General features: G+C 52.8%; 4 protein-coding genes and 1 non-coding gene across 5 annotated transcripts; 3 read left to right on the top strand and 2 right to left on the bottom strand.

The window, feature by feature from the left end:
* Positions 1–92: 92 nt before the first annotated feature.
* LOC6600925 (midasin) lies at positions 93–17,836 on the bottom strand. The gene is made up of 13 exons (XM_026985281.1): positions 17,629–17,836; positions 17,348–17,568; positions 16,305–17,280; positions 16,077–16,240; positions 10,808–16,019; positions 10,589–10,748; positions 8,672–10,512; positions 2,207–8,617; positions 2,007–2,133; positions 1,476–1,947; positions 1,308–1,413; positions 564–1,247; positions 93–505 (listed from the first exon to the last, which is right to left on the bottom strand). The coding sequence occupies exons 1-13, from the start codon at positions 17,743–17,745 to the stop codon at positions 329–331; spliced, it is 16,668 nt and encodes a 5,555-aa protein (XP_026841082.1). The 5' UTR covers positions 17,746–17,836; the 3' UTR covers positions 93–328.
* A 406-nt stretch (positions 17,837–18,242) lies between these two features.
* LOC6600958 (protein cutoff) lies at positions 18,243–19,562 on the top strand. Its single transcript, XM_002025992.2, has 4 exons — positions 18,243–18,765; positions 18,822–18,969; positions 19,032–19,239; positions 19,298–19,562. The coding sequence occupies exons 1-4, from the start codon at positions 18,243–18,245 to the stop codon at positions 19,544–19,546; spliced, it is 1,128 nt and encodes a 375-aa protein (XP_002026028.2). The 3' UTR covers positions 19,547–19,562.
* Positions 19,563–19,567: 5 nt separating this feature from the next.
* Positions 19,568–22,260, bottom strand: LOC6600957 (protein disulfide-isomerase A3). The gene is made up of 4 exons (XM_002025991.2): positions 22,011–22,260; positions 20,897–21,337; positions 20,639–20,752; positions 19,568–20,570 (listed from the first exon to the last, which is right to left on the bottom strand). Exons 1-4 carry the CDS (start codon positions 22,166–22,168, stop codon positions 19,805–19,807), a joined length of 1,479 nt encoding a protein of 492 aa, XP_002026027.2. The 5' UTR covers positions 22,169–22,260; the 3' UTR covers positions 19,568–19,804.
* Positions 22,261–23,124: 864 nt separating this feature from the next.
* LOC6600955 (elongation factor 1-alpha 1) lies at positions 23,125–26,717 on the top strand. Its single transcript, XM_002025990.2, has 2 exons — positions 23,125–23,173; positions 24,748–26,717. The coding sequence occupies exon 2, from the start codon at positions 24,765–24,767 to the stop codon at positions 26,154–26,156; it is 1,392 nt and encodes a 463-aa protein (XP_002026026.2). The 5' UTR covers positions 23,125–23,173; positions 24,748–24,764; the 3' UTR covers positions 26,157–26,717.
* LOC6600956 lies at positions 24,135–24,207 on the top strand. Its single transcript, XR_048159.2, has one exon. It is a non-coding gene; the product is annotated as a small nucleolar RNA snR61/Z1/Z11 (small nucleolar RNA).
* Positions 26,718–26,930: the final 213 nt, after the last annotated feature.

A 26,930-nucleotide genomic window follows, 5' to 3' on the forward strand; every position in this document is an offset into this window, starting at 1 on the left:
CAAAGGTCTTACTTGAATAAAAGAAACTTTTCGTGCGAATGCATCGAACTTGTATGACACTCAAAGATAACTGTAGATAACTCACAGATAAGTCGAAGTGTTGGTGGTGTTTTATTGCAAACTCTACAAGTTAATATTAATGATAAGATAGCGGTCTTTGCTTATAAAACTACGCGAATCTGGCCGGCCTTTTCATAAAGGTTATCTACTGAAGTAACATTTCTACTTAAACCTATTAAAAACGTGTCAATAAAGGAAAACATAGATATCTTCATGATAAGTGCATTCTGTACAGACCAATCTATAGTTCCACCCTATAGACCACCCTTCACTCGCTGTTCACCAGCTCGAACCACTGCCTCATGGCTTCGCTGAGCACCAGCGGAAGCTGATTCAGATCCCTGACAATCACGTAGTAGGGGAACGGGAAACTGTCCAGATACGAGCTGATGTTCACCGAACCATCCGCATTCACGACCACATGCTGTATGTCCAGAATGGAGTTCTAGAAGGAGTGTGTGATTAGTACATAGTGCAGTGAAATCCTTGTTTGGTCCTATTACCTTATTATCAGGATTGTCAATGATGATGTACACCAAGAAGATGCGCTGCAGTCGCGCCAGTTTGATGGCACTCTTCACCTTCTGGGCGCCCTCGCTGAATATGTTGCGGCCATCGCTGAGGATGAGCAGCAGATTCTCAAAGAGTCCATTGTCTCCGCCCAAGCCACTCTCCTCGGCATTCGCGGTGCGCATAAAGTCCAACAGTCCGGCAATTTTCGTCTTGTCCTGGGAAAAGTTCAGGGCGTTCACCAATCGCGGGCCATCGAACTGTTCCGTATGGTTAAGGATGATCTGTGGTGCCTCGCCGAACGAGACAATGCTTAAGCGTCCACTCTCCAGCAGCGTCAGCGCCTGCGAGACCAGTGAGATGGCCTCCAGGGTCAGCGTCTTGGAATTGTTGTGGTGCATCGACTTGGAATCGTCGATGGCAATCGTGATCTTGTAGTCCCGCTGTGCAGGCTTGGTGCGTCGCAGCCAGATCTTATCCTTGCGGAACTGGGACGCAATGTAGGGAATGATCTTCTTCATGTTGATACGACGACCGGTGCGATAGTCGCCCTTCAGTCGTGTGCACTTCGTCGGCTCCAATATGAGGCGCAGCTGCTCGCAGAGCTCGCGAGCATTCTGGGTCATGCGACTGGATATGCTCTGCCAGTTCTCGTAGTCCTCGTGTTGCGGTTGCGTCTGTATAAAGAGGGGAGCGCGGTTAAAAGGGAGATTACGCAGAGGAATACTCAAACTTACGCCGCGGAATGTGGTCAACTGCTGCTGGTACATTTGCCGCAGTTCCATCTGCTGTCCGGTACTTAGCTCCTCAGCCTGTGCGCTCTTGTCCATCAGCAGTTCGATGCTGTTCAATCAGAGATTGCCATCAGGGGTATTCAGGGATTCAGATGTGTCGAATCTACTCACTTGCTATGCGCTGTCGTCTCAGCACTGCGAGGCACTGTCATTGTGGGCACTACCTCTCCCTCGATCTCCATGCCTTCGGGTGTCTCCAGGCGATCCTTCGACTGTTCGGTTTTGGAGGGTTTGTCGGACTTTTGCTCCGTCTTCTCCGCTCCTAGCTGTTCGAGCTGTGCATCTTCCTCCTGGTCGGGTGCTGGCTCTTCGGTTTCCATCAATTCATCGGCATTCTCCGCTTCTGTCTCTTCGTTAGGCACTTCATCCTCCTCCTGGTGCTGGATCTTCTTCGACTGCTCCTCGGTGGCATTGTCCAAGGTCGTCTTGTCACTGTTCTTCGGGTCCTTGACATGCTGGTACTCCTCTGCCTCGGCCGGATCCGTTTGGTCCGGCTGCTGCTGCTCGGACTCTTCCGTTTCTTTGGACTCCTTCATCTGATCAATGGTCTTCAGTTGCTTCAATTTATTCTTCTCCGCTTCTCCTGTTAAAAATGAATCAGATTAGACTTTAATTTCGAATCAGGGAATCTTTGATGCTTGCCCAGAGTGCGCTCCTCGTTGGTGCGTCCCTGCTTGCGCTTCTCCTGCGTCTGCTTCTCGTTCTTGCGCTCCTCCTGGGACACAGTCTCCTGGGTCTCGGCAACGCCCTGGTGGCCGCCATCGTTGGTCTGCAAAGGGTTACAAAGGTTGATAAGCGAAGGAGTTTATTTACGCTGAAGTATATTCCGAGTGCGCACTTACATCGTTCTCGGCCTGGCCCACGCCATCCTTCTCCTCGCCCGTTTCCTGCTCGTCCATCTTTTGCTCCTGCTTAACATCCTGATCCTGGGGCTGCTGCACTTGATCCGCGGAGCTGCTCTTCTCGGTCTCGGGCACAGACTGCACATTCTCTTCCTTGCTGGACTTGTCCTGCGACTGTGCGTGTTGCTCCGGCTTCTCTTCGCGCTTTTCACCCTCCTCTGGATCCTCTGCATCGGCAGGGGTTTCCTCCTCTTCAGGTTCCAGTTCGCCCCGTGTCTGGGTCTCGGGCTCCTGCTTTTCATCCTCCAGTGAGGCGTCTTCACCTTCGTCTTCTGGACCATTTTGTCCAGCATCGGCAGCATCCTTGCCCGCTTCCGTTTCCTCTTCGGAGTCGCTGTCATCGCTCTCCGGATGGGCGTCCTCTTCTTTGGGGTCTTCCTCTGCATCGCCGTCGGCATCCTCGGCTGGTTGCATGTTCTCCTTCATGGCATCGATGTCGAAGGGATTCTCGTCTGTTGGCTCCTCCGCCTCGTCGTGGCCCTCGTCGACGTTGTTCATGTCGCCCAGATCCATTTCCTCTGGCTCTGGGGGCTCCTCCAGTTCGTTGTGCATGGCATTCGTTTGCTCCTCGTCCATTTCCGGATCCTTCATGTCCTCGATGTCCTTGGCCTGTTCCTTGCGCTTGTCCTCGCTGTCACCGGGCTCGTTGGTGGCATCCAGGCCGTCCTTCTCGTGCTCATCCCGGCCATCCTCCTTGGCGGCTTCGTTTTTGGTATCCAGATCGTTGTGCGTGTCCTTCTCGTCCTTGCTGCCCTTGCCCTGATCCTCTTCGTTCAGTTCGGGCTCCTCTTCCTCGGGCTTCTCCTCGTCGTCGCCCCAAATCTGCTCGTCCAGCTTCTCGGCGCCCTCTTCCGTCTCGCCCATTTCCTTGTTGAGCTCCTCCTCTTCCTCGGACTCGCCGCTGTCGTCCTCCTCGGGCTTCTCCACGTCCTGCATTTCGGCATCGAAATTGTCGCTCATGTCGATGCCCTTCTCCTCCTTGCAGTCGGGCTCCTGCTTGTCGCCCTCGTCCTTGCGATCCTCCGGCCGCTTGGCATCGTCCAGCTGATCCTCCGACTCGATCTTGTCCGAGGCATCGTTTTCCCCTGTGCCATCCTCCAGGCCGAAGCCCTCGCCGTTCTTCGAGTCCTGTTGCGACTGCCCCTCTTCGTCCTGCATCAGGTCTTTCGGCACACAGAATCCCCTGCTGCCGATCTCCACGAATATGGTCAACATCACGGACATCATCTTGGCCGATACCTTGTGCGTGCCCAGCTGCTGCAGCAGCAGGTAGTCAGCCAGCAGCTGATACTGGTCCAGGATGGGGATCAGTGACACGGCGCGACGCAGGCACAGCAGTTTCTCGGCGCTAGGATGGGCGTGCTTCAGCACCAGGAGCACATTGGAGAGCTTCTCGAGGACGCGGGGCAGGCTCAGGAGCTGCCAGTCCGTAGCCAGATCGCTGGTCAGACACTTCTTCAGATGTTGCTCCTGCAGAGCTTCCGATTGCTGCTCTTCCTGTTGCTCCTTGCCGTTCTCTTGCGCTTGGGCGTGCTGCTTATAGATCTTCTGCAGGGACAGCAGGACGCAGTGGGCAATGTTGGCCAATTCCGTATCCGCATTGGCCACATCGATGGGCTCCTGCTCCTCCGGCGAGAGCTCAGTAGATGTCTCCGCCTTAAGTCTCGACAGCAGCTCTACCAGTGGCTGAGCCACGGGCAGAAGTGCATTCTGTTCGGTTCGGAGCAGTGCGAGGATTTTCTCAATGGTCACGAGAATCTGACGGTAGCCCTTCTGGTAGTGTTCCATTTTGTCGGTGGACACGTACTCGAGGCTACTGGAATTTAGCTCGTGCAGCAGCTTCTGGCTACTCCCCAGGATCTGGCCGGATAGCTGCAGGACCTCCGATTGGGCCAGAGGCACTGCCCGATCCAGGGCCCGGTGCTCATCGACCTCCGCCGATGAGAGGATTGGGGGAGCACAGCTAAGAAGCAGCTGCCACTGCCTGAGTACATAGTGGATCTGGCAAAGCTTCTGTCTCATCTCTGCTCTCACATCCGCACTGCGGGAGAAGTCCAGCGACTGGAGATCGCTCTCGGCTCGCTCCCTGGCATCGGCCACCTGCCGGAGACTGGCCAGAGCGTTGCGCAGTTCGTGCAGCTGCCGTGTGCCATCGGAGAGCTGTTGGCGCTGCTGCTGCACCAGCAGGAACATGTCCACGGCAAAGCCCTTGATACGCTCGATATTGGGCGGCCCCAGCTCCGAGAGCGGCGTCAGCATGATGTTCTGCAGCAGCTTCAGCTTGAATACGCTCTTCATGAAGTACAGGTCTAGGTTCTCGTTCAGATGCTGCCAGCTGGGATGGAGCCGCGGCAGCATGGCCCGGATGCAGTAGGGCGGCAGCCTAAAGTCCTCGAATTCGGTTCGCAGCGAGAGCTCCATGAGGCCCGTCTTGTAGCTGATACCCAGCCGATGGAGGGTCTTGAAAAGGTCCGTCAGCGCCTTGCGCTTCTGTTGAAGGATCTGCTTGGCCTGCAGCTTCTGCTGAGGCCGCTCCTTACTGCGGTCCACATTTAGGGCGCGTAGATGCTCGCAGCGTTCCAGCTGGGCGGACAGCAGCTCGTCCAGCTCTGTGATCAGCTCGCCGTAGGGCACATGCGCCAGCGTCTCCTCCACCACATGGCGGGCGGTGGCAAAGTGCTTTTCCAGGCGCTGCAACAGCGCATTGTCGGCCACGTGCTCCGAGCGGATGGAGAAGCTGTCGCTTAGCTGCTCGCTGGCCAGGAAGCAGGCCGGCTGGTCCGCGAGGAGGGACTTTATCTTGTTGAGGTGTCTCTGGTTCTTGGCCTTGTCGTTGCCGAAACTGTAGTCCTTAGCGGTAGCGTCCTTCGGCTGGAAGACTTCGCTGATCTTCGCCAGCAGCGCCAGCTTGTACTCCTTGAGGAACTTGTTGAGGTTCCGGTGAACGCTGGCCACATTATTCCGCATGCTGAAGTAGCTCAGGTCCTTGCTGTAGCTCTGGATCTTCACGAATTCACGCAGTTTCTTCTCGATGGGCGCCCGTCGTGCCTTCACGCTCTCCGCCACCTCTCCCGCGAACTGCGAGAAGTACAGCTGAAGGTTGTGCAGCGCGGCGATCAGTGGCGGCAACCCCTCAATCTTCCCCGCCCGCTCCACGTTGTGCAGATACATCTCGAAGCCGTGCAGCAGCTGCAGGCGTACGTGGAAGTCACCATAAGAGGAGGCCTCCACAAACTGCCGCAGGATGCGTATCATCTGGGGCAGCTCGACGCGGCTGGCCTCGCCCAAGTCCTGGGCATCCAGCAGCTGATCCTGCCCGAAGCGCTGCTCGGCAAACCTGATGTCCGTGTAGGACTGGTCCAGCTTCTTCTGCTGGATGAACTGCTGCAGCAGGTTGTAGATGAAGAACCAGTAGCGATGCGCCTGCAGCTCCACCTGCTCGGCGGTCTGATTGAGACACTGGCGCCAGTGCTGCAGCTCTAGCTTGGTCCAGCGCTGCACGAACTCTGCCACCTCGGTCTCCTCCGCGACGAGGTTGTTCTTGCGGTGCGCCACCTCGTTCCAGAGGGCCACCTTCTGGCGGAGCAGCTGGAAGCCCGTATTGAAGCGCACCACACAGGCGTGGGCGGGCAGCTTCCGGATGCGAGCAATCACCAGGCGGATATCCGCCAGTCCCGCGTGCTCTGGGTACAGCTCCAGCTGTTCCACCACGCGCCTGTCGATGCGTCCTAGGACGTCCATGCAGCCCTGCACCTCGGCTATGTTCGAGTCCTTGTAGTAGTCGTACGGCTTCTGAGCTCCCGTCTCCTCCTGCAGATCGATGTCACGCAGCTGGCGCTGCTGCAGGGCCAGCCCAAAGGCCAGGCCATTGCAGGCGCGCTCGTCGAGCGCAGCGCCCAGTGCGGTCCTGTAGTGGCCGTGGAGATGGGCAAAGACCTGAAAGCGGGCCTGGTAGGGCGACAGGAAATGCAGCTCTGCTGCTGCTGCCGCTATGTCCTTTGGCTGCTCCCGGTAGTAGACGGGAGTGTGGCGGGCCATCACCTCGATGAAATTGCGAGCCAGGAAGGAGTAATCCTGCTCGGCCACAATCTGCGACAATTTCGCCTTGCTGTCGGCCTTCTTGTCGAGCTTCAGCACCTGCTCGAGCGTGGGCTGGGCCAGAAACTCGGCAAAGTCCTCCTCCAGATTCGTGGGAAAGTTCTGCTCGATCTCCTGCAGCTCCACCAGCTCCTCACTGTCGACACCGCCCCGGGTCTTGGTCACGTACAGACTCTCCGCCTCCGCCTTGAGCTGGCACCGACGCTGCTCCTCCTGCTGCCAGGTCTGGTTGCAGATGCTCAAGGCGTCGTCGTAGGCCGCGAAGCTTTCCTCGTCGATGCTCGAGGCCAGGGCAATGTAGTTGCGCAGCTCGCTCAGCTTGGCCTTCAGCAGGCGGAAGTACTCGTGCTCGGAGTGCGGCAGCTCGGCGAGCAGTCCGTAGAGGTGGCTGTTCCGTATACGCAGCGGCTGCTGGGAGGGGAACTGCACAATCTCGCCGATGGTCTGCTGCAACTGTTCCGCCTGGGCCACATTGCCCGCCTTCTGGACACGCGCGAATATCACTTTGAGCGTCTCCAGGCCGAACCGCAGCTGATTGACGGCGCACTTGATGGGCTCCACAAAGTCCTGGTAGTAGGCGGTGTAGCGGGACAGGGTGTGATGGACGAATCTCTGGGCATTGGCCAGCCACAGCTGCAGCTTGCCGAGCGTCTCGCTGCTGCTCTTCTGCTGGCCACTGGAGGCCGCCTGGGCCCCCGTAAAACCAATCCAATCGGAGCGAACGACGCGCAGCATGTTGTACAGCGTCTGGCAGTCGCCGTTCGACTGCAGGAAGTGCGTCAGATCCTGGACGAGACCGGCGTACAGACACTGCTCGGGTCGCAGGGCAAGCTTCTGGGAGAGCTGCTGCTGTCGCTGCCGTGCCGCCTTCAGGCGCGTCACCAGCTCCGTGTGGATCTCCTCCCCAAAGTGGCGGTAGTCCATAATGATGCCCATAAAGTCGTAGGAAGTGGTCAGGTTCCGCAGGCAGGCAATGTCCTCGGTGATGTACTGGTTTTTCAGGCGATTCTTCTCCACGGGATCGATCAGCGGGGCGTGGGTGAGCAGGCACAGTTCGAGAGCTCCCACAAGAGCATTTGTGAAGGCCACATCGAAGGCGGCTGTCAGTGAATCCTCTGGAAAGCTGGCATCATCGCTCCTCGACTGCAATTGGCCGAGCATCGCGCGCAACTCCACTCTGCAGTTCTCGAAGCCCGCGTCCGATTTTTGTGCTCCGGCACTCAGCTGCGTCACGTAGTCCAGCTCCTTCAGCAGCTGGCTGCCACTCTCCAGGGTCTGGCGGCTATTGTTGGCCCGGCCACTGTAGCGGGGAGCCAGCAGCGGGGCGTTCCCCCAGAGCAGTTGGCGCGTCTGCTGCAGCGAAGAGCGCCACGTTTGCAGATCACTGATAGGCACCGATCGCAGCTGGCCGTTCTTCTGGCAGATGAGCGACAGCAGGACACTGGTCAAAGCGGGACCCTGGTAGCTGTATCGACTGGAGAGCTCCTTCTCCTCATCGGAGGAGGGTCCGCGCACGCAGTCGAGGCGCGTGGAGAGATTATCCAGTTGGTAGCACTGCAGGGCGTTGCGGTACTGCCGTTGATACGTGCGCAGTCCTTTGTAGCTGCCACCCATCTTCTCTAGAACTGACGCAAAGTCCTGAGAATCCTTTAAGTGATCCAGCTCTTGCCACAGCTCCCTCCAGGCACTACGGATCTGCACGTGCGTGACTTTGTTCAGCGTGTTGAGGCACTGCCACAGATGGCTGTTCAGCGTCAGCAGCTGGTCCGTGTACATGGGATTCACTTGGTCCTCAGAGTCCTCACGCAGCGTGCCCGTCAACAGGCGCTCCATGAAAAACTCTCTGAGGGCAGCCATCAAAAGTTGCGGCGAACCAATATCTGCTTGGCTCTTCTGCTCCACCTGTTCCTCCTCCTGCTCTTCCGCGTTCAATAGAGCCTTGAGGCCGTCAAGATCCATGTCTATGGATAGTCCGGTCTCCTCAGTGTTTTCTGTGGCCTCCTTGAGTATAGTTTGGAGTTTCTGCAGCGAGGATTGTAGCCCAACATTGGCATCCATCAGGGATTCACTCAGCTCGAATGCCTTCAGTGCAATCCCCTGCGTATGCGAGCGCTGGAACGAGCGCCACTTGTGCGCCTCATCCGACTGCAGGACCAGCCATCGTCTAAGCCAGACAGTCTCCTCCAAATTGCCGTAACGTGGCACCACGCTCAGGTCCCTCTCCAGTTGCTCCAGATCCAAATGCAGTTTGATCTACGCAAAAGAATAATTACATTTTGAGATCTCCAGGGAGGCCGATTTACTCACCTGACTATCCAGATAGTGGGGCTGGAACTGGGTAAACTGTTTGCTGTATATCTTGCAGGATATATTCAGGGGACGCCTCGTCTCCTCCACATAACCGAGCAGCTTCTGCACACTTTGCGCCAGTGCTGGCTGTCCGCTCAAGTCCTTCCATAGGGGAGCTAGCAGATGCTTCTGCAGCCACTGGAAGTGCAGCACCAGCTTGTGCATCAGCGGCACAAAGATCTCATTGTTGTAGAGCAGCTTCTGCTGCCGGCACGTGGCCAGCAGGCGATTGAACCAGTGGAACCTCGTCACGAGCTGTGCATACTGTGGCAGATCCAAGCGGGCTGACGCCAAGTCCTGCAGCAATCCCTGATGCAGCGCCTCCAGGAAGCGCGCCAGATTCGAGAGGAAGTCATTTGCGTACTTCTCTGTGACTTTCTGCTCCTGCAGAGCCTGCGAATACTGCAGGGCGTCCATCATCTGCACCCTGGTGGCAGAATTTCCCTGGCTGGGGCTGGGCACGTCTCTGAGCAACAGTCGTGCCAGAAGGGAGGCACTGATCGTTAGGGAATCAGCAGACGATGCCAGCTCTCCCGCCGTTGCATAGTCGCGCAGACGGGGAAAGAGCTTCCTATTCCATGGGAGATTCGACAGAGGAGCTGCTGGTGCCCCGGCAGCCTGTTCGCCTAAGCAGGCGTATAGTTTATTCGCCAAGTCTTGGACCTCCGTTGACTGCTCCGTGAGCCACGGCTGCAGGTAGAGATGTCGCATCTGGAGGTCTCCAGAGGCAGACGACTCATAGAGCATGTAGATGAAGTGGCGGCACACCTCCTTCAGATTGAGTTCACTCAAGTCCAGCGAAGCCATTCGATGGAAAAGCGCCGCGAGCTGCTGCTGCGGAAACTCAGTCTCCTCCAGGGATAATGCGCGGAGCAGCACTCTAAGAGCCACCGCCTGGAGTTTGATTAGCTTTAGGGAACTGAGATTTCCCGTGCTTATGATGGTATCGCTGAGGAGATCCTCCTCATTTCCCTCTGTTGACTCGCCCTTGTAGAGCTCCGTTCGGGCGAGTACCACTTCGCGCAGCTTGTTCTGGTAGAAGGAAAGTCCGTAGCCCATTAGATCCGTGCTGGCCGCGTACACATACACCTCCATGGCGGCCACGTAGATGGCCCGCTTCAGGTGGTAGCCGATGCGTCGATAGGCGGCGCTGAGGAAGGCCAACTGTGTCAGGTGCGAGATGGAGTATCCGTTGAACTCGGTCAGTCCGCTTATGGCGCGATGTATGTCCAGGATGCAATCAATGGCCTCCGTCTGGTGGACGCCCTGGCCGTGGACAAAGGCCCGCATGTCGTCCGTAGTGTATTCGTTCCGGCACAACGACAGCTCCACGCATCGATTGCGCATGGCCCGCGACAGCTCCCCATTCTTCGGGTCGATGGTGAGAAAGGCTCGGAAGTTCGGTGACTTTTCGACCACCTCAGCGGTGTCCTGGGCACTGATGCCCTTTTCGGCAATCAGTAGATTTCCATTTGGCTCAAAGACCGGATTCAGGCGATCCAAAACAGCCGAGGAGCAGAGATTCACGTGCTCCAGCAACATGAATTGGCCACACTTCAGCGCTGTCACAATGCGGGAGTCCACCCACTCGAAGGAGCCGCCTGTATTGAGCGATTCCGCACTCTTGATGTATCCCTGGAGCAACATGAACTGCGACCCGATCTCACCCATCTGCTGGAACGACTCAACTTGGCAGCTCTGCGGTGTCGCCTCCAGCTTCTGAATGATCTGCCCGAGCGCATGAAGACGCACGCCGAAAAACTGCAGCTCATCGGCCACGCTGCTGTGCTGCTGGGATTCTACTGAAAGGCATTCAATTCAATTCATTCATTCATTAGCCCAAAGTGGAGTCTTCCTCTCCCTTTGTCCACTCACCTTCTGTCACCTTGGTCAGCATATTGTACCTGCTCCAGCAGCTCCATAATTGCTCCACGAAGTCTGTTTGTAGACGCTGCACGAATGCCTTCTGCACTGAGGCGAAGACTAGAGTCTCCACTCGCTTGTAAATGGCTTCCAAATGTCGATTTAGATCGATCTATGAACAAAGGAAGGCGTTAGAAGAGACTTTTGAAAGCGGATTCCATTTGCATTTACCTGCTGGAAGCTGCCCGTGACAGAGTCATCGATGATGTCCGTATTGCACACCCGATTCGAGAGCACACACAGTGCGTCAATCAGCTTTGTTTTGCCACTGTCCGTGGCCCCGCAGAGCAGCAGAGGCTTCTCCATGTGCACCGTCTCGACAATTTGCTTGAGCAACTGTCGCTGACTCTGGAGCAGCAGGGGAGCAGTGTGCTCCTGCTGCTGCACAGCCATATCCATGTCTGGGCTGTCGTCCTGCTCTCGCTGCAGCACCACATCATTGAGATACACCCTGTCTGCCGTCCAGTAGAGAGCCACATCCTCGGCCACGGCATTCAGCTGATCGGCATCGCATTGGAACACACTCGCGAAGGCATTCCGTATGTAGATCTTGTCCTGGTCACAGCGCATCCGCTGATAGTAGACCAGCTGCATGCGTTCATACAGCGTTAGAAGAAAGTCGCGAAAGGCGACCCGAAAGGTGGCTTGAGTCGCCGCCGGCTTGATGATGTAGCCCGTTTGCGGATTGTGAAGCAGGTCGCACCAGCGCAGGATATCGCGCAAATTGAACTCGTACGGTCCGCCCCTGTAGGCAAACTCCATGGTGGCCACACCTCCGTCCAGCTGCTCCGAAAAGCGCACCAGACGAGCGGCCAAATCGAAGGCTTTCCTCGATTCCTCCTCGGTTCGCTTGCCATTGTACAGGTCAAAGAGGTTGCCCTGGACAGGGTTCGCCTCCTGGTCCAAAAGCGAGTGGAAATGGCTGCCCAGCTGCTCAAAGTAGGCGCCGTACTTGACCTGAACCACATGCAGAAGATCCTCGGTGGTTAGCTTACGCAGGTAGACCTTGGTGAACCGATTGAGAAAGGATTGAGGCAAGCCCTTGCGTCCGCCGCCCTGCTTGAGGGGATTCTGACAGGCAAAGATGCGCGTGCTGCCAGCCAAATGGAAGCTCTTGTTCAGCTCAGGAATGTACACCTCGCCACGATGATCCAACACAGCGTTGAGTCCTTCGAGCACCGATTGTGGCGCCAGATTCAGTTCATCGAGAAGTATCCAGGTATTGTGCGCCTTCAGAGCGGCCAAGAGGGGGCCATCGCGCCACACAAAGCTGCCAATGGCGGCCTTCGACGCCTCCTGTCTGCTGGACTCGAGTAAATTATCCTCGGCTGGCAGATCGGTGCCAAAGAGATCGGCCAGATCTGTGTGCTCACACAGATTGATGCGCACAATCTGATAGCCAATGGCCGCTGCGATGCTCTCCACAATCGATGTCTTGCCAACGCCCGGCGGCCCCTCCAGCAGCACGGGCTTCTGCAGTGACAGCGCCGACAGCAGACGGAATAGATTCTGCTTGGTGGTGGGGGCATCAAAGAAGAAGGGAGCATCCTGCTTGGCGGGCGATAAGCGCTCCTGGTTCACAGCAATGTAGAAGGGTCGCAGGCCAAAGCTAGCGGCGTCCATCTCCACTTGATCGCCCCGCTTCTGGGTCACATCCTCGAGGGTGAAGTGCTCGTCTAGGATCAGAGCAGCCTGCTTGATGGCCTCCTCGATGATACGTCGCTTCAGGTGCTCCACCTGGGCCTGGGGCTCGTGGAGCAGCATTTCCAGGGCATCCAGGAAGATGGTCTCCAGCCCAAAGATGGCCCGCTCGGCGAAGCTCAGGTGCCGATTGCTCGCAATGTAGTTGGCCCACGCGAGGATGTCGCGCACAGAGAACCTAAACTTGTCGTTCGATTGGCGCATGTGGAGGACTATTTCCACCAGGTACTCGGCCACTTTGCGGCTGGATCCGTTGTCCTGTCGCGACATGCAGTTGTGGGCGATCTCGATGAGGTCCGCCTTGTTGTCGGAGGGCAGGCACCAGATCTCGGTGAAGCGATTCCGGAGCGCGGGCGAGAGTTCCTTCTTGCCAAAGTCCCCGCCGGGATTCATGGTGGCCAGGAACTGGAAGCCCGCCTTGGCCTGCACCACAAAGTCCGAGGCCGAGTCGGAGTCGGGATTCACGCCCCCCTTCTCCGCCAGCAGGACAGTGCGCTCCGTCTCGAGTATGCAGTTGAGACGCTCCAGCACCGAGTCCTCGGCCAGCGATATCTCGTCGGCCATGAAGTAGGAGCCCTCCTGCATCGCGTAGATTAGCGGGCCGTCAGCCCACTCAAAGAGCTGCGTGCTATCCTGGCCGCGACAGGGTCGCAGACCGCCCAGAAAGTCCGCTCCCTCCGTGTGCATGTGACAGTTTAGTATCCGCAGCTGGACATCGGCTATGCTGGCCAGGAGCTGGCAGACAGTGGTCTTGCCACAGCCCGTAGGACCCACGAGCAGCACAGGCTCATCGAACTCCAGAGCCTTGGCCGTCAGGACGGCCATGCGCGTCATATTCCTCGTCCACACGATGTCGCCGCGCAGCTTGAAGTTGCGTATGGCCTGCAGGATGCGCCTGCTCACGGGGGAGCAGCTCTCGCTCGACGTTTGGATGTCGAAGAGCAACTGATGGTCGATGGTCTTCTTGAAGTTCGCGTACAGCGTCCGCTCGATCAACTGGTGCTCGTCGGAGGTCCGCACTTTCGCGGACAGCACCAGGTATCCCTCCTCGACGAGATGCTGATTCCAGTCGTATCGGGGATCATCGTGCAGCGACTTGTCCGCGTGCGTATATCGGTTGCCCCAGCGGAAGAGGTCGCGCAGTGTGAACACCTGCTTGGACGTGTTTTTGCGGTGGTGCTGCAGCTGCGTCATGCACTGGACCATCTTCCGGGCGTACGAGGGCGGGATGAGGCACCGCTTCTCGAGTATGGTTTCCAGTTCCACGCGTGGAATATCCGCAAAGTGCAGCTCAATGAAGCGGTTCTTAAAGGCACGCGAAAGGGTCTTGCGACCGCCATAGAGTCCCGGCGGATTCTGTGTGGCGAAAAGCATAAAATTCGGATGGGCTTTCACTAGTGTCTGCGTCTCGGCAATGTACAGCTCTCGATTGTCGTCCAGCACGCGATTGAGCGCTTCCAGAATGTCGGTGGAGGCCAGATTCAGTTCGTCCAAGATGATCCAGAAACCCTGACGCATGGCCTGCACGAGGACACCCTCCTGGAAAGTGAGCTTGCCCTCCAGATCGGCCGCATAGGTGCCAATGTACTCCTGAAGGTCGGTGTGCTCGTGGTTGTTGATGCGCAGACAGCGATTGCCACTTCGGCGGGCCACGTAGTCGATAAGACTAGTCTTGCCGGCACTGGTGGGTCCCTGGAGCAGGATGGGCAGCTTTCCAATCGATATGATGCGCGCGAGATCCTGCAGATTCTTTTGGACGCTCTCCGTGAGGATGTAGTGGGAGCAGGACTGCTGCTCCAGGCCCCCCAGCTGTATCCAGTAGCCCTCGAACTGTAGATAGTTCTCTCCCAATCGGGGCAACTGCTTGCTAAGCACGGCCTTGGCATTGCTCAGCAGGGCATTCCGAATGAGCAGCAGCACCACATGATGCGACTCCGGATCCAGCTGGGTGAGAAAACTCAGGCAGAAGCTCTCGTACAGATTCCGCTCAATGGAGCCGCACAGATTCCGAGCACAGATGCGCAGACTGCGGCACAGGGTGCGCAGAGAGTAGACGGGACGATTGCCCAGGCCATCGTTCAGCTGGAGCTCGGAGAGGCGACGCAGTGACTTGTAGAGCTGGACAATGCTGTGCACGGACTTCCGCTGGATGCCCGTGTTGGCCAAATAGTCACTCACCAGCAGACTGAGGTCCGCGTCCGTCGTCAGTTCGTCCACAAAGAATTCGGTAAATCGATTGCGTATGCCCACGGGCAGATCCTTCTTGCCAATGTCCGTGTTGGGGTTCATGCAGGCGAAGATGCGAAAGTCCGGATGCCGCTTGACGGGCGTGAAATCACCCCGCTCCAGCAGCACAACCGATCCCTCTGGCTCTAGGATGGTCGACAGGCATTCCAGGGTCTCGGCCGATGCCAAATTGATCTCGTCCAGCAGCACCCATTCGCCTTTGCTGATGCAGTTCACCAGGGAACCGGGTATGAAGGCAAACGAAATGTTAATGCTCTTGTCCAGCTGTGTCTGCAGCTTCTGCAGCTTCTCGCAAAGCGTGCGCCAACGCGGCACCATCTGGTGGCTCTTTAGATCCGTGTTCCTGAACACCTGATGGCACAGGCTGATCATCGTGCGTATGATGACACTGTGCCGGCCGCTGTTATAATGCGTGGCAAAGATCCGGAGGAACTGCATGTTCTTCTCGGCATTGAAGGTCTCGCAGAGCAAGTGCTCGAATTCGCAGCGCAGCGGCGACAGCACATAGTTGAGTTCGACGGGCTTGAATCCGCCCACGAGATCCGAGACATCCGACTGGTTGTTCATGTTCACGACGACCAGCTTGTGTTCAGTGCGCTCGGCCAGATACTGCACGGAGGAGGTCTTGCCCACACCCGTCTCCCCCACCAGCAGCACGGGCTCCGAGTGGCTCACACTGACGGCAATCCGTTCCAAGATGCAGCTGGCGAGACGTGTAAACGAGAAGGTGGCACGCTTGACGCTGGTCTGGCCGATGGCCCTCCTGGTCTGCTCGGTTAGTTTCTGTCGCTTCAGGTCTTGCTCTGAGAGCTGCTCCCCATTCTCATTATTGGACAGCAGCTCGGACTTGGCCAGAAGACTGGCACGTCCGATCTTGATAATCTCCAGTCCAAAATCCACATCCGGTTTGTATTCATTGGCGAAATGCTCGCATCTGGAGCGAATGATGCCCAACTTGGCGCCGATGCTCGTGATCAGCGTGATCTTCTCCCTGCTCTGCGGCAGATACGAACAGAATACATCGACGGCATTCTGGAACACAAAGTAGGCACACTCGGCGCTGGTCACCGAGAACTGGGCATTCGAACGCTGGCACAGCTTGACCAGATCCCGGGTCGAGACCAGGCGGCCCGAGTTGGGACTGGATGAGAGTGTGACCTGCTCAAAGGGCAGCGCCACGTACTTCTCCGTGTTGTCCGCCTTGTCGTTCGATTCCTGCTGACGCAGATTGTCGGCGGCCATGTGATTGCCACTGGAGAAGGTAAGGAACACGTCCACCACTCGATTGGCGACGGTCGCCAGCTTGGGATAGTTTGTGCTGACCACCTTGCACAGCTCGTTGCGGGAGAGCGGCAGAACGTTGATCGTATACAGATATTTATCCAGCAGCGAATAGAGCGATTTCTGTCCCGAATTGCTGGCCGATTTGTTGGTCCTAAAACAGAGAAAATGTTTAGGATAAAGATGCTTTGAATGCTCCATAGACTCTTACCGCACTGTGACAAACAATTGGAAACCTGGCTCAATCTTCACAGAGTCGCGAAAGCCGGGAACGCTCAGGCACTGCCTCTCCAGCAAACTGCTCAGAATTGTGTAGGTGTCTTGGGTGGCGGCATCCAGATCCTCCAGCAACAGCCAGTAGCCATGCATGACAGCCTAAAAGTGCAAATAATCATTCATATAATAGAACCCTCGTTCAGTTTAATCAATTCCTTCTCACCTGCGTGAGGACACCAGGAAGCCAAACGAATTCCCCAGGCACATCTGTGCAGCGATATTGGCCCAATAGCATTTTGCTGTCGGTCTGGTCGCCCAGCTGTATCCGTAGAAAGCCATGCTTTTGCGACATTTCACCCAGATCCAGCAATGCCTGGTCGATGGGAAGGTCCTCCTCCAGTTTCCGCTTCTTTTCTTTCCCCTTTTTTCCTTTTTTTGGTGTCAACAACTTGTCCTCCTCTTCAGCCTTTCGCAGCGCCTTTTCGCGAGTTTCAATCTCCTTGGGCTTGGGGCAAATGCGTCCCGTCTTGCGGGCCAGATACTCAATAAGCGTCGTCTTGCCACAGCCCACAGGACCGGATAGGCAAATCGTCTTGGCCGCTGCGACACCAAGGGCAATGCTCCGTAGATTTACAACCGTCGAATCCACTTTTACAATGCGATCGTAGCAGCCGTCAGTGCTGCCATAGAATTCCTGATTCTTCTTGTTGAATGTCGGCAAGAGTACGCCCTCAATGTTGGTCACACTCTGGTTGGGGCTCAGGCTCAGCATCTGTTCAGGCGTTTCGTCTTCGTTAGAATAGCAGCAGCCCTCGGCCTGCCTGGCTACGGCCCATGACTGTTCCTTCTCGCGTTCAAATCGGAGCTGTGCTTCTGTGGATATCATGGCATTTTGGGCATTTAGCTGTGTGGGGCTCATTTTCGTGAGCATGGCCATGATGTAGTTGCAGTAGAGTTGTATCATCGGGCAGGGGGTCTCGAGGTGCGAGTAGGTGGCAATGAAGCCGGACCAGTCCCACAACTCACGGAAGTAGGACGTGTCACTTCGCAGCAACTGGTAGCAACATTTCAAGAGCTCCAGTTCATCTAACTTTTGGCTGGCCTTTGCGTTCTTTGCCCTTTTGCTGGGGACACTGCTGGAATTACTTTGGCTTTTCTCGAACGGTGCTGGCTTGTTGTGGAAGTAGCTCTTTGCAAACCTATACGGATGTCAGAGGGAATGTGTGCTTTTGAAACTGGTCATCCGATACAGGGACCTCTACTCACCTCTGCGCATCCACAGAGAAGTCCATTAGCTTTGACAGGGCGATGCACTCCTTATGATATTGATGGATATCGTCTCCAGCCGAGTCCCATCGCAGGGCCATGCTAAGAAGTAGCAACAGCTGCTCCTCAAAGCTCACTGCCAAGGGAACGGTGTAGGTCGGACACGCAAGTTGCTCGCTGAGACTGCAGAACAGACGTTCCACGTCTTGAGGCACATATTTCTAAAGTAGAGCAAAGGTTTGTAAAGTTTGTTTTTTATTAAAATATGATCATACACTTACCTTCTTTCTGATGAACTTCTGTACATTTTGAATAAACAAATTGTCTTGGGGCTCGTTGGCAGTCAACTGCAGAAGTCGCTGTGCACAGAATCGTAGCTTGCTGGCATTTACCTCCATTGCCTTGGTAGCCGGTCAACTGTATTCGGATACTGTTATTTCTTTCGAGCTACTTTTAACTGCTTTCGAATTAATTTCAGAGCTCAGACCCGGGAATGAACAAGCAACACACGCGAATTTGAAACACGTGCAGCGCACCTTGCAATGGTTGCCACACCGTTCATTGCGAACATCTGTGTGCGGCAGTCTGGCAACCATCCGGTTTGTTTACGTTTGGCATCCCCAAAACCGGCGTTGCGCCAAATTGTTGTGAGTGTAGTGGGAAGCACAGTAGAGCCTCGAAAATAATTGCTGAACCAGTGTGATTTGTAAAAGTTAAAAGCCTGTTTACACAACACATTGCAACCTTGAACGATTAACGAAAGTTGTATATTGGAAGAAACATTAATATGTTTGCAAGTATGCGTATAGTATTTAACGATGCCACTTTTTTTTGTTAAGCAACGGTAAAACCAATTTTAGGAAAATTAAATCTTGCGTTTTCAGATGAATCCATGATGATTTCTGATGAAATATTATTAAATATAAAACCTCACGTTATTACCAAAGCGGACCGATGTGACTTTCCAGAATTTTCTAAGCCAGTGGCTCACGGCGGCTTCAGCTTATCGCCATATGGAAAATTTGAGAACAATGCAAATCGCTTGCGCTACGTAGTCGTTCCAAAAATGGACAAATTCCAAGTGCACCTGGGGGACTCTGAGCCGAGTCCTCCGCGAAGTTTACTCTTATCGCAGCCAGGCTTGGACAACATACTATTGTACATGGAGAGCACTGGGACATCCCATCTAAGCGCCAAACTGGAGGTGGAAGTCAGTTACGACATTGTGTGCACCACCGAAGTTCTTGAACTAATCTTGAGGACTCCCTACGAAATGAAGGAGAACTGGACCCTCGCCGTGACCAAGTATCGAAACACGATTTACATCAGCCCCGTGGTTCCTGAGGATCTAAAAACTTCTCCTATGAAGGAACTGAATGCTGATTGGCTCGCAAAGCTTCGTAGGCACTTCCTATCCGGTAGGGCATTGGATTAACCATCCAATATTACTATTTAGTATTTATTTTTTTTTCAGAGAATGCAAATGCAATGCCGAAACCATGCGACCCAATGGAACCGACTGGACAATACAACGGAGTGTTTTCCTTCAGCATAAATGGCACACGTTTTATTTTCGATTCACCAATTCTGGCCGAAGGTTTTTGCACAGGAAGTGACAGAAGGTAAGTACGGGAATGTACATTTAAAATCGGTTTAAATTTATTTGCTCTTATTCGCCTGCTAGTTCAAATTTAGTCTTTACGGAGCTGCAGTTTCGCCAAGACAGTATGAGCGTGGATGAATGGGCTACGCACAACCGTTGCGACGCCCTCAAGTGGTGGTCCAAGTGTTTTCTGGTGGGCATCGAAAACATTTACGTTGCTAATGTTAACCGTCACACCATCGCGCACACCATTAACAAGCTATCTGTGCGCCAACTTTGGAAGGACTGCGTTAGTACATATATACAATATGCTCCGATTGAAATAACACTTTAATTTGTTTGCGCAGGAAAAAGCCTGGTCACCGCATGTCTGTGTCAATTTCCTACTGCGGCTGGTGGACCAGATTCGCGGCTTTATGTCGGTAGTCGACTGCCCCAGGACCGTGTATCTGTTGAAGTTTGATGCTAGCCGGGGGGAGATCTCGTACACATCGTATCTTGGCAGGAACCTGTATACCTTCATTCCCGATTGGTTTCGCATCATGTTGGACGAGCGCATGGAGGACTTTACCCCCACAACACTTCATAAGAACTAAAGAAAATAATTTTTCATTTCATTGTTGAGTAGATAAATGAAGTTTTAAGTTTATTGTGACATCTTCATGGGGTTGGGTTTGTGTTCATCTGCGTTATCATCATCACTACTATATATAATTTAATACAATTTTTGTCCCATCAAGAATTTGAAGAGAATGCATTCGACTTTTACAAAAATATGGAAATGCTAGTTACACCGCCACTACACCACATTAACGACGCAGTCAGCAGTAAGAGTTAAGATTAGAGCCTGGAGCTTAGAGCTCGGTCTTCTTGGGCCTTCCGTCACGGTCGAAGCTCTTCAGTTCTGTGGTCGCCTCCTTGGCAATGTATTTGATGAAATCATCGACCTCGCGACCCCCGTTGTAGCTTACGGGGTTATTCTTCGAGTCCTTGGGGAGCCAGAAGAGTGTGGGGAATCCACGCACATTGAACTCTGGTGGCACATCGTTGGCCGTGGCATCCATTTTGACAATGACCACATCCTCGTCTTGCAGTTTCTCGGCCAGCTCCTCGTAGATGGGAGTCAACTTCTTGCAGTGGCCGCACCATGGGGCGTAGAACTCAATGAGCGTGTCCTTGCCGTTGTTGATCACCAGATCGTCAAAGTTCTTAGCTACAGCCACCTTGACCGGAGTATCGTTCGACTCTGGGACGGGCTCGCTCTTGACATATGGCTCCAGTTCGTCGGCCAGCAGCTTCTCAACAAAATCTTGTAGGTTCTCCACGGAGAACTCGTCCTTCAGAGAGTACTTGAGATTCTTGGCATCACGGGCCAAAACGATGGGCTTGTCGCCAACAAAATCGTAGCCGTATTCGTTCAATTCGTGCTGGAAATCGTCCTTGGAGCTGATGGCAAAGCTAATTTGGCCGGCAAATTCCTTGGCCACCTTCAGGACACGGTTGCGCCAGTAGTTGGTGCCCTTGGGATTCTTCTGGTAGTCGACGCTGTAGTAGGCGGTGATCAGGGGGTTCTGGAAGTCCCGTGAAGTTTCCTGGGTACGATGACCAACCAAGCCATGGCTGCATAGATTGAACGAACGTAAATTAAGAGTGTGCTTGGGGGAGGATATAGAAAAGAGATCACTTACTAATTCTCCTTGATGAAGGTGGTCAGGTCGGACTCAGTGCTTCCCTCAAACTTGATTGTGGAAGCCTCAAACTTGTTGCTCAAATGTGGAGCACGGATCAGCACAATCTTATCGCTGTACGGAAGACAAGAGCCATCGAATACTTTGCTTATTTGTGATAAGGGACAAAACTTAATAGCTATTTTTTATTGCCTGAGGCGTAACAAATTGTATTAAGTATAATAAACGCATTTGCAGTCTTGAGATGGCATCACTTACGTTTCACCATTCTTCTTCAATACCTCCTCGTCGCTGCTGTGGCCAAAGCGATACTTCTCGCGGTTCTTGTCGGCAAACTTGAGGAAGATCTTCGCCAGCTTGGAGTCAATGTCTTCAAAGCTACCAAAGATTGAGGTCTCCTTGGTGTCCAGGAACTTGGCGAGCTCCTCCACAGAGCGCACATTCTTAGAGGCAGGTCCAACCTGAGCGCGCATGTATTTCGCAATGCCGATGGCCTCACGTGGTCCGCTGTAGTCCTGCGACACTTCATCCTGACGGAATATTTTCAGTGTGGGATAGCCGCTCACTGAGTACTTGCTGCAGGTCTCCTTGCCAGCCTCGGTACAGTCAACCTTGGCCAGCTTAATTGGTGGATCATCATCCTTGACGAGCTCAGCCGCCTTGGCATACTCAGGCTTGAGGCGCTTGCAGTGGCCGCACCTATAAGAACAGAAAAAGTCTATTAGGACACGTCACAGTCTTTTCTCGAACAAATTTAGCTAGTTCATCATTTTTATCACGACAACAGGAAGACATGTTACCCAAAAAGTCGAATAGTTTGTAATTATAGCATGGGGTGCGTATACTTATCAGTTGGGTTGCCTTATCATGCACTCTTATTGCTAACAACGTCTAATTAAACTGCTTATGTTCCAGAGCTGATAAGCCCAACGATGCGGGGATTAAATGTAATTTAAAAACTCTTTCACTGCTCTCCGGGGAGATGGAAATCGGCCACCGGCCACCGGCCGGCAAGCCCACATACAAAAACCCGTATGCACTCGTATCTGGAAATGATAGCTTTGAAGTTTTCTCCTAATAATCTACTCACACTCATACGCTAACAAAGAGATAGTTGTATTGACACATTCGCTGGTTGAAGCTGCCTGCCCTCTACCCTACGTCTCTTAAAATGGCCGCTCTGATACCGACTTTGTAGTCGCTGATTTTTTTTTTTCTTCTGTTTCGACCCTCTTCTTAACGCTGACGTGTACTTTTGATTCGATTCACCGCAGCGCAATTTAATTAAAAAGCAGACGCAACAAGCTGATTAAGGTAATTGCACTCCCGACCTGCCACGCCCGCTCCCCTTACCCCACACACACGCACTTACCAGGGGGCATAGAACATAACCAATGTCGTCTCCTGCTGCTTCAGTGTGGATGCAAAGTTGTCGTCCCCCAGGTCCAGGACGTCACTCTCGGCGGCTAATGTAGTGGCAATGTAGCCGAAAATTAGCACGGCAGCTGCCAGACACCGCATTTTAATCATGTTTAGTCAGTACTACAATCTGAAGCAAATATATTTCTCGACTCGGCAACTGCCTGCTGCGACTAGACTAACTGTGCTATGTAGCCGTGTACTAGACCGGTAAATTTCTTTATAGCGATTGATTTTGCCTTCCCGTCGGTCGCCACGTCGCTATTCGTTACTTTATTGACTGTGTGACCAATAGCAAAGAAAGGCAGTGCTGAATATACCGAAAGGTTCAGCGCTTATTTCGCAATGCGCGGAAATCCTGACATTTGTTAATTAAACTTAATTGTGCCGGCATATGGACAAAATTCAGATTGACTTAACAAAAGCGATTAGTTTCACCGTCTAAAACAGCACAAAACAATAATTTAGTAACAAGTTAAGGGTACTTTTTGGTATTTTTTTGCGTTTCCGGTCGGCGTTGACATGCCGGCCTGCGGGTATTTTAATATTCCACCGAAAATAATGAACATTTAATAATCTTGGCGCAGTTCAGGTCAAAGATATCGTCAATGTTGGCATGGATCTACAAGAAGAATTTACAATCTTTGATATTTAACGTCATTTACCTCAAGTAGTTCAATTATTTCAACAGAGGGGGCTTAAGTGGGCTAAGCTCGTTTTTTCATCAACATATTGTTGTTAAGGAACCAAAATTGACAAAAACAATCAAAGCAATCGCCGTATCAGGAAAACAATTCAAGTATTTAAAACAAGCCAGTCAAGTAGAAAATTGATTCATTGATCGGAGAAAATTATATGTTCACACATGGAAGTCTTAGCTAGCTAGTAATAATCGACGGAATATAAAAAACGGGGAATATGTATAATTGAACATGAACTCGTCAGTATACTTACGGTATATTTTGAAAATGCGACGGTATATTACGGTATATCTTATCGATAAATAAAATGCCAGCGAGGCTTCCTGGCTTCCGGCATGCCGAACACTCGTTCACTTTGTTCAAGTCTGTCGCCGGAAACGCATAGACTGTGATATCTCATTCAATTTATTCGAGAGTAAGTTTCTGGATCCAAAGTGAATTAATTGTGGTGTATATACAAGTATATGTTAGAGGATTTAGTGAATATGTGCAACGAAACTGCAGTAAATGAACATTTATAAACAAATATGTGCGTTCTGGTGCATTTGTGTGTGCTTGAAAAAATAACCTCTAACGAGGCTGGCAAAGTGAAAGGTGCTGACGGAGGCATAGTGATGCGAAAAGCAAACACGTGGCAATGTGCACACTTTGAAGAAAATTAGTGCTGTGACCAATGCAACGACCCTTGCTGCACCGTTTCAAATTGTTTTCAACAATTTTCGCCAAAATGCGTAATTTTAGTTCGCAATATGGTGTAATTTTTTTGTAATTTTCTTCGCCACGCCCACTTGGCATGTGTGGCATCGATGGGTCGTTCATTAGTGCCGCTAATTGCTCCATCAATTAATACTCGTTCTGCTGAGTAAAAGCACAAAACATCGCTGAAACAGAGTGCCGAAAACGTGGTTTTCGCAAGCGTATTTTTCCGCTTTCTCTATATGCATAGAATTTCAAAATGGCGACTCATGGTGTGACTCAAGTGGCCGGATATCTTTCCTAGCAACAAGCGAAAATCTCTAAAATCTTACTCTGCACGCTGCCATTGCCAGCTGTTGTGAAATAAGGTGCACATTTCCGATGCATTTGGTTTGACCTCATGCTTGGGTCTGGTTTAAAGACTCGCAATGCATTCGGTTCTTGAAAATTTTCTTTCTCTTTCGTGCCACCGCGGCGATCATTTGCCTTTGCAAGAGTCACATTCACATTGGTATGGGTCGTCGCCATTTTTCTTTGCTTTCTCCCTCGCTCGCTCCGGCCGGCAACTGAGCATCACACACACGAACGCATGGACAGGCACATGTGTTCATGTGAATACAAACGCGATTAAATTTGCTGGAAATTTCCTTGCGCATATTTATTCAATTTAGCAACTCGATTTACCATGATGATTATTTTCAGTTCTGCTACTGAAGAACTTTGACGATAGCATAAATACCAAACCACTGAAAAAATCGAGTTTGCTTTTAGAATGGTTCAAATAAATAGGTTGTTTCTTTTGTTGTAAATTTGCATGTACATATATTTATGTGTATGCGGGTATGCGTACTTTCATTGTTCAACAATTAGTTGTCTCTGTTCTGCTTCCTCCCCCCTCTGGCTGGTTTTTTCCACCACCACTTCCCATCGCATGCGGCGCTGCACCTAACCTAACCTCAAACTGCTTCCGAGGCGATGAGCAAAAAACACGTTTTGGCTTTGCGGCGATTGTGAGGTTAGGTTGAGTGGCTGCGCTGGCAGCACGCAAGCAAAAGTCGAAAGTACGAATGCCGATTAGTGGATTTATTTGTAGACAACGAAATTTATTTGTGCCCATTAAACCTGCAACTAATTAATAATACAATTCCTAACCAATTGCTAACGAAATGTGTTTACCCATTTGTTTCTTCCCCACGTTACCGTTCCTGTTCAACCCGATTTCGAAATTCTACCTGCTGCACGCTGTCCAACACAACCGTACCCGTTCACCCACACACACACACGCAACTGCAGCTCTCCTATAATCCAACATGGGCAAGGAAAAGATTCACATCAACATTGTCGTCATTGGACACGTCGATTCTGGCAAGTCCACGACCACCGGTCACTTGATCTACAAGTGCGGTGGTATCGACAAGCGTACCATTGAGAAGTTCGAGAAGGAGGCTCAGGAGATGGGCAAGGGCTCCTTCAAGTACGCATGGGTTTTGGATAAATTGAAGGCCGAGCGTGAGCGTGGTATCACCATCGATATCGCTCTGTGGAAGTTCGAGACTGCCAAGTACTACGTCACCATCATCGACGCCCCCGGCCACAGAGATTTCATCAAGAACATGATCACTGGTACCTCCCAGGCTGATTGCGCTGTCTTGATTGTGGCTGCCGGTACTGGCGAGTTCGAGGCTGGTATCTCTAAGAACGGCCAGACCCGCGAGCACGCCCTGCTTGCCTTCACCCTGGGTGTGAAGCAGCTGATCGTTGGTGTGAACAAGATGGATTCGTCCGAGCCACCATACAGCGAGTCGCGTTATGAGGAAATCAAGAAGGAAGTCTCCTCGTACATCAAGAAGATCGGCTACAACCCAGCCGCCGTCGCCTTCGTGCCCATCTCCGGATGGCACGGCGACAACATGTTGGAACCCTCTACCAACATGAACTGGTTCAAGGGATGGAAGGTGGAGCGCAAGGATGGCAACGCTGACGGCAAGACCCTCATCGAAGCTCTGGACGCTATCCTCCCCCCAGCTCGCCCAACCGACAAGGCCCTGCGTCTGCCCCTGCAGGATGTCTACAAAATTGGCGGTATTGGAACAGTACCCGTCGGTCGTGTGGAGACCGGTGTCCTGAAGCCCGGTACCCTTGTTGTGTTCGCCCCGGCCAACATCACCACTGAGGTTAAGTCTGTTGAGATGCACCACGAAGCCCTCGTCGAGGCCGTTCCCGGTGACAACGTTGGCTTCAACGTTAAGAACGTCTCCGTCAAGGAGCTGCGTCGTGGCTACGTTGCTGGCGACTCCAAGGCCAACCCACCCAAGGGCGCTGCCGACTTCACCGCTCAGGTCATCGTGCTGAACCACCCTGGCCAGATCGCCAACGGCTACACCCCAGTGTTGGATTGCCACACCGCTCACATTGCTTGCAAGTTCGCTGAGATCAAGGAGAAGGTTGACCGTCGTTCCGGCAAGACCACCGAGGAGAACCCCAAGTTCATCAAGTCTGGTGATGCTGCCATCGTCAACTTGGTGCCCTCCAAGCCTCTGTGCGTGGAGTCCTTCCAGGAGTTCCCTCCTCTGGGTCGCTTCGCTGTCCGTGACATGAGGCAGACCGTTGCTGTCGGTGTCATCAAGTCTGTCAACTTCAAGGATGCCTCCGGTGGCAAGGTCACCAAGGCCGCCGAGAAGGCCACCAAGGGCAAGAAGTAGCTGGTTTGCTCCCACTCAACAACACTAGCAGCAGCAGCAGTAACAAGCGCAATCAGAAGCAGCAAGCATATAATCAACAACCTAATGCAGACACAACCCACACTCAACAATACCAGCAACAAGCACAACAGCAACAGTAGTATAGCAAGAACACCTGTCCCTGTCCTGAGCAAAATGAACGATAAGATGAAGTTCCAGAAGAAGCAAAAGTTTAATTTTTTCCATCGAAAAGAGTTTCGTAGGATACGAATGTCAACGAACGCTGTCGAAGCCGCCTGAATGCGATGGTGGATTGGCAGGAGCGCACACGAAACACAACCACTCCTCCTTCAACCATCCTCCCTCCATCGATCTTTAGTTTACTATGTATGGATATGATGTGCCATCATATCTAGATGTCTTGAGTAGCGAGCGCGCGTAGCATTTATATCGATTAAATTAACCTTTGTTCTTTGATTTGTATCATTTATCTTACCCTCCTTTTGCACACACACACACAACTACTTTGTATACATGAAAAAAAAGAACCAGAATAGAAGCGATAACTTTATTTACAAAAAATAAAAACCCTATTTTTGTATTTATTCTTTTAACGAGACAAAACCCTTTCAACATCTTTTTGGTTTGTTGCTTTTTGATTTTCAGCAGCGCTTTTATTTTCTCCCAGCCCAGACGCATTTTCTTCCACACACCATGCACCGCCCGCCCTGCCGACGATGCCTCAAAGTACAAAGTGAATCTGAATCGAATTAAAACGTACAAGAAATGAATAAT

The sequence above is a fragment of the Drosophila persimilis genome, unplaced genomic scaffold (assembly GCF_003286085.1).
Source record: "Drosophila persimilis strain 14011-0111.01,24,50 unplaced genomic scaffold, DperRS2 tig00000002-arrow-pilon, whole genome shotgun sequence".
NCBI lineage: Eukaryota > Metazoa > Arthropoda > Insecta > Diptera > Drosophilidae > Drosophila > Drosophila persimilis.

Bases quoted from the DNA above. Each gene is read 5' to 3' on its own strand.
- LOC6600925 (XM_026985281.1), bottom strand. From the start codon at position 17,745: ATGGAGGTAAATGCCAGCAAGCTACGATTCTGTGCACAGCGACTTCTG. The intron at 10,749-10,807 runs GTAAATGCAAAT...CTTTGTTCATAG, and splicing joins TCACGGGCAGCTTCCAGCAG to ATCGATCTAAATCGACATTT. The intron at 1,948-2,006 runs GCAAGCATCAAA...CATTTTTAACAG, and splicing joins CAACGAGGAGCGCACTCTGG to GAGAAGCGGAGAAGAATAAA.
- LOC6600958 (XM_002025992.2), top strand. From the start codon at position 18,243: ATGATTTCTGATGAAATATTATTAAATATAAAACCTCACGTTATTACC. The intron at 18,766-18,821 runs GTAGGGCATTGG...TTTTTTTTTCAG, and splicing joins TCGTAGGCACTTCCTATCCG to AGAATGCAAATGCAATGCCG. The intron at 18,970-19,031 runs GTAAGTACGGGA...TTCGCCTGCTAG, and splicing joins TGCACAGGAAGTGACAGAAG to TTCAAATTTAGTCTTTACGG.
- LOC6600957 (XM_002025991.2), bottom strand. From the start codon at position 22,168: ATGATTAAAATGCGGTGTCTGGCAGCTGCCGTGCTAATTTTCGGCTAC. The intron at 21,338-22,010 runs GTAAGTGCGTGT...CTGTTCTTATAG, and splicing joins GTTATGTTCTATGCCCCCTG to GTGCGGCCACTGCAAGCGCC. The intron at 20,753-20,896 runs GTAAGTGATGCC...TCTTCCGTACAG, and splicing joins TTGAAGAAGAATGGTGAAAC to CGATAAGATTGTGCTGATCC.
- LOC6600955 (XM_002025990.2), top strand. From the start codon at position 24,765: ATGGGCAAGGAAAAGATTCACATCAACATTGTCGTCATTGGACACGTC.